Source organism: Aricia agestis, chromosome 16, assembly GCF_905147365.1.
Source record: "Aricia agestis chromosome 16, ilAriAges1.1, whole genome shotgun sequence".
Classification (NCBI taxonomy): domain Eukaryota; kingdom Metazoa; phylum Arthropoda; class Insecta; order Lepidoptera; family Lycaenidae; genus Aricia; species Aricia agestis.
The window spans coordinates 13,945,784-13,961,135 of NC_056421.1; the positions used below are offsets into that span (position 1 = coordinate 13,945,784).

Here is a 15,352-nt window from a genome sequence, read left to right on the forward strand (position 1 = left end):
TTCGCTCACAAAGTTATTAAGTATGTTTCCTTTTTTTGTTTATTGATTTGTTTTTATTTTATGTTTATTGTTGCAGAAAATGTGTCGCCAAGACGGCATGGTGTACGAAGCGGTCACGGGCGCTGTCGGTTCCACGTATCACGGTCAGTATAATATCGGAATTTAAATTAGCCATGCGTTGTTGTTTCTTTGAACTGTTAGTACCAAGAGGTACAGGAGAATTATTATTGTCTAGAACTCTAGACTCTGGAGTCTAGATGTACCTAGTCTGTAAGTAGAAAACTAGAAAATAACTGTGATAGTACTAGCAGAGAATTTGATATGCATAAGCCGAGCCAACTTGGTCGGGCTATGTTTGTTAATCGGCTGGGTACGACAAAAGAAGACCAAATAACACAGGTCTGGCAACTTCCTATGAATCAATTTCTCTGATGGTACACAGACATAGCCCACTCTTGGGTCTTTTTGGGGCCTTTTTGACAAATATTGGCCATTTTCTTAAGTCATACCATGTCGGATATTTTCTGTCAAATACAACATGGCTAAAGTTTTGAAATCTTTGGTGAATATTGTGCAAAAAGTTTTATCTTCCACTTCTGAAATTCTAAAATCGGAATATCGAAATTCAAACAATATTAGCCACTATGTCATTGACAATAACGTCCACTATTGTATTAGCGAATTGCTTCACACTATGGGAAATAGGTTATTCTATGAGACAAAATAATTGAGAGTTACATTCATAATAATGAGATAGATTTGTTAATAATTTTAGTTTACAATATGATTTCGCAGATTTGGAAGCGATTGGGCAAAGCCTTTAGCAATATTGGTGTCATAGTAATTATCATTTTGTAAGAAAATCACACTTATTAATTTTAATGACAGAGACGCCAATAGGGAATATTATGCAAAGGTCGGAGCAGAGGGCGTTACTAGCACATACAGTTAACCAGCCTTTCCCAAAGTAGGCGATAACGCCCCACTGAAGGCCAAAGGGGACAATGCGTTTAGACAAATGATTTTTATGCAATATTATGATCTGGTAAAGCTACGTTCGATTTTTTCTAAATGTACTTATAAGTAAAGAATATTATGACCCTTAAAAATTGCAAAAAAATGAATGCCCCGTACCCCGCCAATCGACTGACCATAAATAAATTTGAAAGATGTTTACGATAAAATAAAAACGTGATGGTATAGACTCATTCTTCCTGAAAATATTAAAAAATAAATAAAATGAGATAGACTCTATTTTGAAGGAGGAATCAGGGGACTACGTTACGTCGATTTACTGCATCTGTCTCTAGATACAGTAAATCGAGGTAACGCATTCCCGTTTCCTTTTCATTCCTAAAGAGATATTATAAATAATGTTCGAGTCACAAGCAAAAACCTTGAAAAAGAGACCTTTCCCCCTCTCCCCCACGGCCGGCTCTTGTCCCACCCTCGGGGACTTTTAGTATATTCATCTGGACATCTTAAAGGAACAACCACAGGTACCAACTTTCAAAACTACACGAAGTATTCGGTCTGATCGTCGATTTTGAAAATAATTTCAGAATATTGACAGAAACGTTGTCAAACGTCGAACAAAACTTTTTGATTATTCGACTATGCTATATGTAGTGCTGCCTCTGGAGTAAAATCATTGTTGTAAATATAATGTAATTATGTATTATCCTATTCTCATACGTCGTTAACAAAATAATGCTGAAAAAAAAAGATTATTTAGAAATTGGTCAAGAGACTAATCTTCTATAATTTTTATTGATCTAGGGTTAATTTTTATATGCCTAAACAAAATCATGTTGTTGTGTAGTGCAGTAGCCAGTGGGTGCCGTACAAAACACGTATAGTGCGTGCGTTGAATTTTAACTCAGCAACTGCCAAATGTTTGTAGTATTTAAATACAACGTTCATTGGTGCAGTGATAGGTTTCTGGGGCTTCAACCAATCACAATAGTACTTTATATAAATAAATGTTAACCAATCACGCTCTATTGAATACATAACTTAATTATCCTTTCGTAACTTACGCCTACTTTTTGAGGATTTTTGACTGAAGTTAATCTATTTTTGCTGATTGGTTAACGTGTATGATGTTAGCCCATCAAAAGCAATATTGAATACGTAAAGCCCTGTCAATATAACCAACCCTAAGTGTCTAAACACACTAGGCCGAAGTTACGCGGCGTAAATTCCGCATGATTACGCCCGCAATGTATTTTAAATTGCCGACGACACACTATTCCGTCGCGTCCCATCCGTATTTTGTATGCGTTTGACATTGCGGACGTGCGTAACTTCGCGCGTAACTTCGGCCTACTGTGTTTAGACACTAAGTATGGTACAAAATATTTCAACTTTCATTAATTACGTGGGCGGTGTGCTACAATAATTTACAAAATTTAAGACGTGAGTTGATAAGTAACATTTTGTAAAATGCGAACATTTACTCATATTTCTCTTATATGTAATTTGAACAAACCTTGTAACTTATCTACTTCATCACCTGCCTAATTTATCTGGCTACACATAAAATGCACAGTTTTCCTATTTCAAATATTTGGTTCCGGCCCTAAGTCCTCCATCAAGTATGCATAGACGTGGGAGAGCCATGCTTCGGCACGAATGGGCCGGCTCGACCGGAGATATACCACGTTCTCACAGAAAACCGGCGTAAAACAGCGCTTGCGCTGTGTTTCGCCGAGTGAGTGAGTTTACCGGAGGCCCAATCCCCTACCCTATTCCCTTCCCTACCCTCCCCTATTACCCTATTCCCTCTTAAATGGCCTGCAACGCACCTGCGGCTCTTCTGATGCTGCGAGTGTCCATGGGCGACGGAAGTTGCTTTCCATCAGGTGACCCGTTTGCGCGTTTGCCCCCTTATTTCAGTAAAAAAAAAATGCAAAAAAACGGCATTTTTTTTATTGTTAGTTATTGTGTTCTTCCACTCTCGTCTTCAATTATTATTCTGGTAACAGATTTCTGAAAATCAAATGAGATATTCTAGCCTTATTTACATTTGTTTGGTAGTAACTAGTTCAAATGTTACATCGCGGGTTACTTCATGTCTGATTTCTGGTAGGTACTCAAGCCTGTATGTGGTGAAGCTTAGCTCACGATAATGATAAAGGAATCCCAAAAAGCCCAAGATAAAACAAAGTTAATAGTTGCGTGCCGGTAAGTGGGCTGAATATCTTTCAGGGTTGGCACTTCAGCGTTTTGGTTTTCGAAGTTTTCCTTGTTTTGCTGTAAAATGTGCTTAAATAAAATAAAATAAAATTCATATTTTCTACTTTAAGTGGCTTTTCATAGTGAAATTAATGTATTAATAAACATTGATTCGCACACTCGCAACATCAGAAGAGCGCAGGTGCTTTGCCGGTTGGCAATGTACGGGGCGCCGATCTGGGCAGACAGATTGCGCAAGGTCAACAGTCTCGCACTAGGGAGACTACAAAGGGTGATGGCCATCCGGGCAGTCCGCGGCTACCGCACAATCTCTAAAGATGCGGCTTGCCTGCTCGCGGGGGCCATCCCCTGGGATTTGGATGCGCGTGCCCTCGCGGTTCGCGCGGGGGGCAGCAACCCCCTACCGGACGCCGTACGTCGGTGGAGGAGCGATGCGAGAGAAATGGCAATTGACTTGTGGAAAGAGCGGCTAAAAGAGCCGCAAGTCAGCGTGGACTTAGTTCTGGCCATCCGCCCATTTCTCAAACAGTGGCTTGATCGCAAGAAAGCCACTCTCTCATTTCGACTCACACAGGTGCTGACCGGGCACAGGTGCTTCGGTCGGTACCTGTGTGAGATCGTCGGAAGGGAAGAGACCCCAAGATGCCACCATTGTGACGAAGACAGGGACACGACCGAGCACACTGTGTCGGTCTGTCCCTCTTGGAATGGACAACGTGCGACCCTCACGGCCGCCATCGGATATGACACCTCGCTCCCAGCATTGATTCGCTCGATGCTGGGCAGCAATCAAGGATGGAGGGCGGTCGAAGACTTTGCTGAGCAAGTAATGGCCGCCAAAGAGGAGGCCGAGCGCGTACGCGAGAGGGAGGCGCTCGACCCCCGAAGACGCAGCCGGCCAAAGCGACGTAGGGTCAACCATGACGACCGAAACGTTCCGCTATAGCCTGGGAGCTCGGGGCATCGGTGTGGGGACGCCGATGTCCATTACACAGAGCCCCCGAGCGGGTCGCGATGCGCTATGTGTTACGTAAACGCAGAGGAATGGCCTAGACAAGCCCTAGTAGGGTCTCTGTTCGGCCTGGGGGGCAACTAAACGCCCCCACGTAGACGTGTCTGCCAGCGACCAGGCAGACGCCCGCTGATAGAACTGCGGTGGCCCTACATTTCCCGCGGATCTGTCAGTAGCGGCGCAGAAAGGAACACGGTCGGGTTTTAGTGGGTAGAGCTGCGGCCACATCGGTCGCAGCGAGTCCCACATACCCCGGTTGTCCCCCCAGCAAGCTCATGCCTACCGGCAAAATAATGTCTTACTTCGTCGTGAAAGACGTGAATTTTTTTCCACTTTAAAATCGTAATTTTGAAGAACGTTATTTTTTAACCCAAAAAAATTTTTGTTGCGGCCCGCGACACCAATACAAAGACATGTTTGTGCCCCATATGAAAAAAAGGTTAGGGACCACGGGGCTAGAGGGTTTGCAGGTCGAAATGGTCCGAAAATACTGCTGGTGACAGTTCGCTCCAGAGTTTTAAAGTTTGTTATTTGCGATTCTTAAAATATGAAACTATAATTTATTTTTATTAGTTCCATAATATAACGTAAGAATTCCTCTATATTTATTCCTCTATGCTTACTATAAGTGCCAAGTGCCAACCCTAACGGTTTTGTTTAGACTTTGGAGGAGCGTGGGCAGGTAAGAAGCTACTTTTATAATAACCGAGTGAAGTACGATCTTACATTAGATCGACCTTTTCGGGATCCCGACATTGAGAACTTGTTAATACTTAAGTACAGCCATGAGCAGTAACTTATATTTTTAATATATTATTATCATATTGGAAGGTATTCAGAATCTACAGGGTGTAACAAAAATAAGTGATAATACTTAAGGGTGAGTATGTGTTCCTTATAGAGAATTCACTGTGAAAATAGCAGCGCTGAAAGACCAAATTTTTTTTCACTTTTGTATGGGGAAACTCGTGACGTTCGGGCGCTTGCCCATACAAAAGTGAAAAAAATTTTTGGTCTTTCAGCGCTGCTACTTTCACAGTGAACTCTCTATAAGGGACACATACACACCCTAAAGTATTATCACTTGTTTTTGTTACGTTGTATTAATACGTGAGCCAAAAACTTTGTATCCCTTTTGACGAAAAATGGGGAAACGTAGGTGAATTAAATTTTGCACAGTTGTAGTTTATAATATGGTGAAGGAGTGCATTGTTTTTTTTATTTTTTATTCAACAATGGGGCAAACGGGTCACTTGATGGAAAGCAGCTTCCCTCGCCCATGGACACTCGCAGCATCAGGTGCGTTGCCAGGCTTGGAGGGTAGGGATGGGAAAGGATGGGAATTGGGGAGGGTAGGGAAGGGAATAGGGCCGGCTCGACCGGAGAAATACCACGGGCTCACAGAAAACCGGCGTGAAACGGCGCTTGCGCTGTATTTCGCCGAGTGAGTGAGTTTACCGGAGGCCCCAGGAGGCCCTCGCCTATTCCCTTCCCTTCCCTACCCTCCCCTATTACCCTTTTCCCTCTTAAAAGGCCGCTTACCTGCAGCTCTTCTGATGCTACGAGTGTCCATGGGCGACGGAAGTTGCTTTCCATCAGATGACCCGTTTGCTCGTTTGTCCCCTTTTTTCATAAATAAAAGTGCTAGTAGCGTCCTCTGTACCGACCATTGCGTAACATTCCCTATTTAAGCCGAATGTTACGGAATATAAAACAAATTATTCTTAGCTCTCTGTCCACAGGCTTATTACCCATAATATTATAACTAGTCACTAATTAATCACTTGTTATCAGGTGCGTGGGAGCTCGTCACTTAAGCCGATCGATTAATTCGACAAACACATTACTTCCTTATGTCCAGTCGGATTACTGTCAAAATATAGAGCTATGTATCATAATTACATAATGCGTTATGTAGGAGTTACGACTTGCGATACATGTACTTCATATTTTATTAGAATTTGGAACAGGAAAATCTTGTTTTTTTTATGAAATAAGGGGGCAAACGAGCAAACGGGTCACCTGATGGAAAGCAACTCCTGTCGTCCATTTACACTCGCAGCATCAAAAAAGCTGCAAGTGCGTTGCCGGCCTTTTAAGAAGGAATAGGGTAATAGGGGAGGGTAGAGAAGGGAAGGAAAGGAAATAGGGGATGGTAAGGATAGGAATAGGGTAGAGGATTGGGCCGCCGGTAAACTCACTCACTCGGCGAAACACAGCGCAAGCGCTGTTTCGCGCCGGCTTTCTGTGAGAACGTGGTATTTCTCCGGTCGAGCCGGCCCATTCGTGCCGAAGCATGGCTCTCCCACGTATAATTGTGTATAAATATTGTATGCTATCGGCCACCGCTGTAAACTGTATTTTAGATGAAATAGGAAACTAGATGACGCCTGCAGAGATGCAGACATTATCTTGTTTCCTATAACGCTTGCACCAAAATTCGTTTACCGTGCATTTTTCCAGGATCAAAAGTAATATTATATTATGTCTTTTCCCGGAATGAAAGTTTCAGCAAAATCGGTTCAGTGTTTGGGGCGTAAAGGGGTACCTCCTTTACGCCCCAAACACAGAAACACTTTCAAATTTATAAATGACTAAAATAATTATGAATGGTCATATTAGAATGGAAAAGAAAAGATCTAAGTAAGGATCCAAAGGAAACTGTCCATTTTAGAGCTATTGTTCTTGTGAGAACAGAAATACAGAGTACAGAATAAGAGTTACTTAAGAGGATACAACAGGGGCTAGAGAAATGAAAAAAAAGTACGTGTAATATCTATAGCTGTCTCCCTTACCTCAAGCCTATACCGCAGAACGCGATAGAGACAACTGCAGAAAATCCAGAAAATCAACGATTCGTTGTCCCCTGATTCCTTCTCCAAAACTTAACCGATTTAAGTACTTTTTTCATTAAAGATTAAAAAAAGGCTTGAGCTGTGTTCCTATGTTTTGCTTTTTTTGTATAATCTAGCCAAATCTGTTTTCTGGACGTTTGAACACAGTGGAAAATCTGGCCATTTTTTTGGGTTTTTGAACGTTCATATCTTATTTAATAATTAAATTATGAAAAAAAAGAAAACATAGGGACATTGTATTAGTGGCCATAGATATTCTGGAAAAAAATTATAACTCTACTAGCATTATCCAGGGAGGAAACAGGGGACAACGTTTGTATGGAAAAAAGGGCGGTGTGGAATCCTCTTAATACTTCTTAGTTCATTTAAGAATATTACTATTATCTTTACCTTGGATGTCGGTTTTAAATTTTTGTTTAAAAATAATAATCTCATTTACCACTCAGAGTCAGTCTTCTATTTAAACTCAGTATAAATAGAAGTCTTTGCTCAGAGTATCTCAGATACTTGAGTTTAAATTAGCATCCACTTAATTCCTCTTACATCTTTAGGTTTATAACAATAATTACGTGCGATTGACTTTTAACAGTAATAATGATATCAGTTATTAGTTTGGCATTTAACAGTGTGCATGTTAGACAATCATACCTGTGAACCCTGGGGTCAGAATTGACCACTTACCAATGTAAATGTCAGTCAATAGTGAACGCTAACAATTAACACTAGATTTAGCCCGCAACTTCGTTTATGTTTTGTTTATCTTTGTACTATCAGAGAATTTGATTCATAGGCAGATGGCGGATCTACGTCATTTGGTCGCATTACGTCAAACCCATCCTACAGATAACAGATCGCAGCTAACATTGTAGAACTGCCTATAGATTCTATGGATTAATTTCTTTGATGGTACATTTCGCAGACATAAAAACTATCTTAATCTCTATGACCATTCCCAAATCTCTTAGAACCTCCCAATTTTCATTGAAATCGATTTAGTAGCTTAATATGCGAGAGGTAAATAACAGAGACTAGAGAGACAGACATAAATTATTTCGCATTTATAAAATACTAGCTGTCCCGGCGAACTTCGTGTCACTTTAAAACCTTGCCCGGACTTCAAGGATTATTTTAAGTCTAAAATTAGCAGAATCGGTTCAGCCGTTATCGAGTTACAGCGTTACTAAAACAATTGAAAATCCATTTTTAACCGACTTCCAAAAAGGAGGAGGGTATATGTTCGGCTGTGGAGTTTTTTTTTTTTTTATATATATATATACTAGCTGTCCCGGTGAACTTCGTGTCACTTTAAAACCTTCCCTGGACTTCTACAAATATTTTAAGACTAAAATCAGCCCAATCATTTCAGTCGTTTTCGAGTTTTAGCGCGACTAACACATTTAAAAATCCATTTTTATATATAAAAAGATAGGTAGATATTGTATGGGAATGTGAATTAAAATAATCTCTCGGTTATTGCTAATCAGTTGTAAAAATACCCACATTTCATGCATGAGGTAGACTAACGTAAATGTACGGTTACCGATGTTTAGCCACGTCTAGGTAATACATAAACATTGAAGGATTCTTAGCATTTCCCACGACAATGAGGTCATAACTATTGCACACACTTGCTACAGGGTAATAGAGGGGGTGAAGTGGAGTAAAGGGAAGGGGTAGCGAATATCCGCCACCTGTAGACAAGGTGGCTATGATGGGTTTTGTCTTATTTAACCGACTACGATGAAGAAAAGAGGAAGGGTTTTTGCCTTGTTTTTGTATGTAGGGCCTAATAGTTTATTGAGGAGTCAATACATCTAAACTAATATTATGAATGCAAAAGTGTGTCTGCCTGTCTGTTACCTCTGCCTACACCACTGAACCGATTTTGCTGAAATTTGGTATGGAGACCCGGCAATGGACATGGAATACTTTTTATACCGGAAAAATGTGCGCGTGAAACACGAATTTTGACGCAACGGAGTTGCAGGAGTCATCTAGTGCGCTATATTATAATTATAGATTTTGACTATATGAGTATACGCCATTAGCCCACTAAACAGATTGTGGCGACCCAATGTGAAAGATGTAAACGATTGATCAAGTTATACAGAGTGTAATAAAAATAAGTGATAATACTTAAGGGTGTGTACGTATTGTTGTAGAGAGTTTACTGTGAAAGTGGCAGCGCTGAAAGACCTTTTTTTTTCACTTTTGTAAAGTGTGGTTTTGTAAAGGCTGCCCACTTTGTGGCCAGGGTTCCAAGCGTCACGAGTTTCCCCATACAAAAGTGTTTTTCTCTTTTCTCTTGCAGCGCTGCTGCTTTTACAGTGAACTCTCTACAAATAACACGTACACACCTTAAAGTATTATCACTTAGTTTTGTTACACCCTGTATAAGAAAGAAATGGCTTTGAGACAAAAAACAACGCAAAAATGTCATCGGAAATGTCGCTGATGCATCGAAAATTTCCACGATGCGTCCTGTGATGTCGTAGATTTTTGCGATACGACGTCGCAACTGGCCTTTACCAGCTCATTTTGGCCGCAGTCGGATAAAATGAAACCTTTTTTATTAATAATAATAATAATAATATTCTCTACCTATATTTCCTTTTTAGTTAACTCTTCCTATTTTTGTTTTAATATAATAATATAATGAAAAATGCGACTACGTAATAGAAATATATTACCCCAGGCCCTTCGGGCCTTCGGGCCCGGGCTGTCCCTCGTATTCTGGGGGGGGGCACCGTATCGCATCCTACTGCCCAGTCTAGTACTGCTGCAGAGAATACTAATTTCCAAACAATAAGCAACACATATTCATATCCTTCATCTCCTACCTCATCCGTCAGCTTGTTTCCATCGCTTCATTCTTCACCACAGTCATTCATGCTCAATAACTCATTTTCATCACGATCCACTACATTATCACCATTGTCAGAGGATGTTACACAGGAAGCAATTGCTACTAATCCTGTGCCCATTCCTGACATCAGTCCGTCTACGAGAAATAATTCTGAATACATTAATCCAAATACCGTAGATCATAATACTTTTACACAGCCTCATATCACAAACACTCCAGTAAGAAGTGTTTTGCAGGAAATGCTTCCTCCAACCACTCTCGCTGGAAAAAGTAGACAACGGATGAAATGGACTGATCAAATAAACAGAGAACTTCTCCGTTGCTACTACATTGTAACATCATGCGAAGCCAACCTCACAGCATTCAGACCATCACTCCATAAAAAATTCACAGAGTCTTACCCTGAACTAAGACACATATCTGAGCAACGATTAGCAGATCAAATCAGAGTTATACATCGCAATAACAGAATACCAAGTCATGAAAGAGACAAGATAAAAAATACAGTAGCGCATTCGTTCGATTGTTCCAACGACCAGAACAATACAATATGTAGCATAGACACACAGCTTAGCCCTTGCGATATTCTGACAATCTCACATAATGCAACGGACGACCCAACTCTACAGCATTCTACAATTCAACCCACAAATAATAATCAACCCATAATTCTATCAAACTCTTCTGAAACTGTAGAAAATGCAACAATACCACAGACAGACATACTCACAACTGACGCCGATCAAACGCAGAATAACAAAATTAGTCAAGTATTTACAGAAATGTTACTTAATTACGCCGACACAGATCCAACACTCAGACCGGCAATACCAAAAATCCAGATTACACGCAACATAATAAAGACGGTAAATTTACTTAACAAGTTAATAGGAGAACATCTAGAAGCGAAAGAAACACCAGATATAGCGGAAATCCACAGTGCCATTTATTGCGCTGCAATAACAACTACAACTCTACACACTAAACTAAATAACCCCCCTGAAAAAGATATAGCAAATAAAACAAGAGACCCGAAAATTCCAAAATGGCAACTACGAATTGAAAACAGAGTCAAGAAACTACGAAAAGAAATTGGACAGCTTACACAGTACCTTAAAGGAAATCTTAGCCACACAAAACAACGAAAATTAAACCCTAAAAATCTCACTGACGATCAAATAGTAGAATTATTAGATACTCTGAAACAAAAACTGCAAGCACAATCAAAAAGACTCCGCCGACTTAAAATCAGTAACTCTAGAAGAACGGATAATTTACTTTTCACTAACAACCAAAAGCTCTTTTACCAAAATTTAAACACCGAAAACATTAAAATCACACAACCGCCTAGTACAGATGCACTTAAGGACTATTGGGAAAACCTATGGTCCAAACCAGCCCATCACAACCTACACGCTTCATGGCTTGATACCGAAATAAGTGAATGTCACAATATTAACCCAATGCCTGAAATCATAATAGATGATAATGATGTCACATACGCCATAAAGAAGACTCTGAACTGGAACGCACCAGGACCAGATAAAATTCAAAATTATTGGATGAAGTATTTTACTTCAACACATCACTACATCGCAAAAGCATTCAATTCAGCCCTTCAGGATCCCAAAATAGTACCGCTATTTATGATGCAAGGAATAACATATCTAAAGCCTAAAGATAAAAATGATACCAAAAATCCGACTAAATACCGTCCAATCACCTGCCTTCCAACTCTTTACAAACTACTTTCGTCAATAATCACACAAAAACTAAATACGCACATTACTGATAATAAAATAATCCCTGAAGAACAAAAAGGCTGTGCTAAAGGCTAAATGGGCTGTAAAGAACAACTTATCATCGACGCCCAAATACACACTCAAACTAAAAAAGATCATAAAAACCTTTATTACGCATACATAGATTACCAAAAAGCCTTTGATAGTGTCCCGCATTCTTGGTTGATACATGTCCTACAAATATATAAGATTAATAATACTTTAATTCACTTTCTACAGTACATATGCATAAATGGTCTACTAAACTCAATCTAAGAACAGTCAATACCACCGTCAGTACCTCACCAATTAAAATTAAACGTGGCATTTTCCAAGGCGACTCACTTAGCCCCTTATGGTTTTGCTTAGCTTTAAACCCTCTATCTAAAACTCTGAATAGGTCAAACTTAGGATACATTATAGATAAAGCCAATAAAATCAAAATCACTCACCTTCTTTACATGGACGACATAAAACTGTTCGCACCTGACAGGCAACAACTGGAACACCTATTAAAATTAACGGAAAAATTTAGCGCTGATATTTACATGACATTTGGAACTGATAAATGTAAAATTAATTGCATTCTTAAGGGCAAACATACACATACAGAACCACTCAACTTAGAACTACAAGAAGGAACAATAGACAGCATGCAAGCTAAAGACACATATAAGTACCTAGGTTATATACAAAATACAGCTATAGATCATAAAGAAATAAAAAACACTTTAAAAAATAAATACAAACAGATACTTAATAAAATTTTGAAAACTTAATTGTCAGGCCGAAACAAAATTAAAGCTGTAAATACCTATGCGATCCCTATATTAACATATTCATTTGGAATTATCAGGTGGTCTGACACTGATTTGGAAGCTCTCAACACCGCAACCCGAACCGCTTGTTACAAACACAATATTCACCACATCCATTCAGCAGTTGAAAGATTTACAATAAAGAGGAAGCAGGGAGGGCGTGGCTTTATAGACATAAAAAATCTACATTACACACAAATAGATAACCTCCGAAAATATTTCAAGACAAAAGCTAACACAAGCCCACTCCATAAAGCCATTGTAAGTCTACCTCATTCTGGAACACCGCTACAGTTTAATAATTACCAATTTGACCCTAAAAATAAAATAATTAAAATTGACAACAAAATAGAAAAATGGAAGAGCAAGGCTCTACATGGTAAATTTCCGTACCAGTTAAGCCAGGACCATATCGATCAAGCCGCGTCATTCTGTTGGTTAACTAAGGGCAACATTTATAGTGAAACAGAAGGGTTTTTAATAGCTATACAGGACCAAATTATCAAAACTCGCAATTACTCCAAATTTATCCTCAAAGAATTCGTAGAAACTGATAAGTGTAGATTATGCCACCAAACCACTGAGACAATAGACCATATTACCGGAGGATACAGTTCACTAGCAAATAAAGAATATACTCACCGTCACGATAACGTAGCCAAACATATACATCAATTAATAGCAATCAAGTTTAACCTTATAGATACACATACACCGTACTACAAATACAAACCATCTAACGTTCTAGAAAATGACTCCGTAAAACTCTACTGGGATCGCGATATCGTCACAGATCGCACCATTCTAAGCAATAGACCAGACATAACCCTCACAATTAAATCTGAAAAAACCACTTACCTTATAGACGTCGCCGTTCCAAACACCAACAACCTAAAACAGAAACACACAGAAAAAATCCAAAAATACATACCGCTCGCAGATGAGATAAAACAAATGTGGCATCAAAACACAGTAAAAATAATCCCGATTGTCATCTCCTCAACCGGTGTTATTCCAAAAACGCTTGCCGCTGCACTTAAATCCCTTGACCTTCACAAAAACACATATATACAGTTACAGAAGTCAATCGTTATAGATACCTGCTCTATAGTCCGCCGCTTCCTTAATTCATCTTCAACCTTCCCTTCAACTCATACCAATTAAACTTTTTTCACACTACATGAACAGGATACTTGGCAATCGCCCGTACCTGCTTCATTCTACCGGTTAAAGCCGAGACAAATCTATTTTAAATAATAATAATAATAATAACGTTTATTTAACATAAGACATCACAGTTATTAGAATAATATCCTGAAATAGTAGTTAATTAAGAGCAAACAATAAATAATTCCGCCATTATTTCTCATGTTAATAAACAAAGGAAATCGTTAATATAAAATATAATAAGTTAAGATTAAAATAATAATATAAGTAATTAATTTAATAAACTCATATTGATAGGATATCCTGTGGAATTCTATAAGTAAATAAATAAAGATCAAGGATTAAGAGTAAATTAATAGAGTAAATTAATATCGGCTATAAAGGAGTGAGCCCATTGAGACGGGCCGTGCCGGGGCTCAGCGTGCCGAGGCGTATCGCAAAAATCCGCCTCCATACAATTTGTATGGAAGCGGATGCGCGTATCGCACACTGTGCCGGGGCGCATCGGCGCGGATTTTTGCTCGGCGGATTTCCGTCAATGCGACACGTCCCGACAAGACCCGCTGCGCCCCGGCAAGACCCGCTGCGCCCCGGCAACAGTGTGCTATAGCAAGCGGCGCGCGGATGTGATGCGATGCGGCCCGGCAAGCCTTGGCTCAAAATCCGTCAATGCATTGCGCGCCGACCCGCCCCGGCACAGTGAGCGTTAAAATCCATCAATGCGACCCGACCCGGCAATAGTGTGCTATGGCGCATTTTGCGCTGCGCTACGCCCCGACCCGCCCCGGCAAACCCCGGCACGTGCCGACAAAGTGTGCACGAACCTTAAATTCTCAATCTTGTGCCCAAAGTCGATTCGGCTACGGCTTCGACCGAAAATAAATGGTCGATCAGACACTAGTTAGTTCATAAAAAGTATTCACTCATAATATCGTTTAGCCGGTTTATAGCCTTGGTAACACTTAATCACTGTTATACCGATGACTATAAATTATTAGAGGTCCTTCTTACCTGACTGTGTAAGAAGGTAGGTTATTTTCGAGTCGGTGTAAAGCCTACATGGTAACATCAAAGGAGACAATTTTGTAGGGTTTCATCCTCAAATGGCTAAAACGGAACATTACTGACACTATATGTGTTTGTCAGTCTGTCCATCGTTCGCTTAGATGTCTTATTCATCGCGATAGCAAGATAGCTAACATGATCATCATGACTGTATTTTTGTTGCCGCTATAAACTTTTTTTATAAAATAAGGAGGTAAACGAGCAAACGGGTCACCTGATGAAAAACAACTTCCGTCGCCCATGGACACTCGCAGCATCAGAAGAGCTGCATGTGCGTTGCCGGCCTTTTAAGAGGGAATATGGTATTAGGGGAGGGTAGGGATGGGAAGGGAAGGGAATAGGGTAGGGGATTGGGCCTCCGGTAAACTCACTCACTCGGCGATACACAGCGCAAGCGCTGTTTCACGCCGGTTTTCTGTGAGAACGTGGTATTTCTCCGGTCGAGCCGGCCCATTCGTGCCGAAGCATGGCTCTCCCACGTATAAATGCGAATAATCCATACTAATATTAAAGTGTGTCTGTCTGTCTGTTATCTCGTCACGCCCAAACCGCTGAACCGATTTTCATGAAATTTGGCATGGAGATACTTT

The 15,352-nt window shown here is 40.0% G+C and overlaps 1 protein-coding gene across 1 annotated transcript in view; it reads left to right on the forward strand.

The window, feature by feature from the left end:
- LOC121734801 overlaps positions 1-15,352 on the forward strand; it is an 86,069-nt gene that overhangs the window by 11,381 nt on the left and 59,336 nt on the right. The window contains exon 3 of the mRNA XM_042125417.1: positions 77-143. Coding sequence (XP_041981351.1) covers positions 77-143 — 67 coding nt within the window. The remainder of the gene's footprint in view (positions 1-76; positions 144-15,352) is intronic.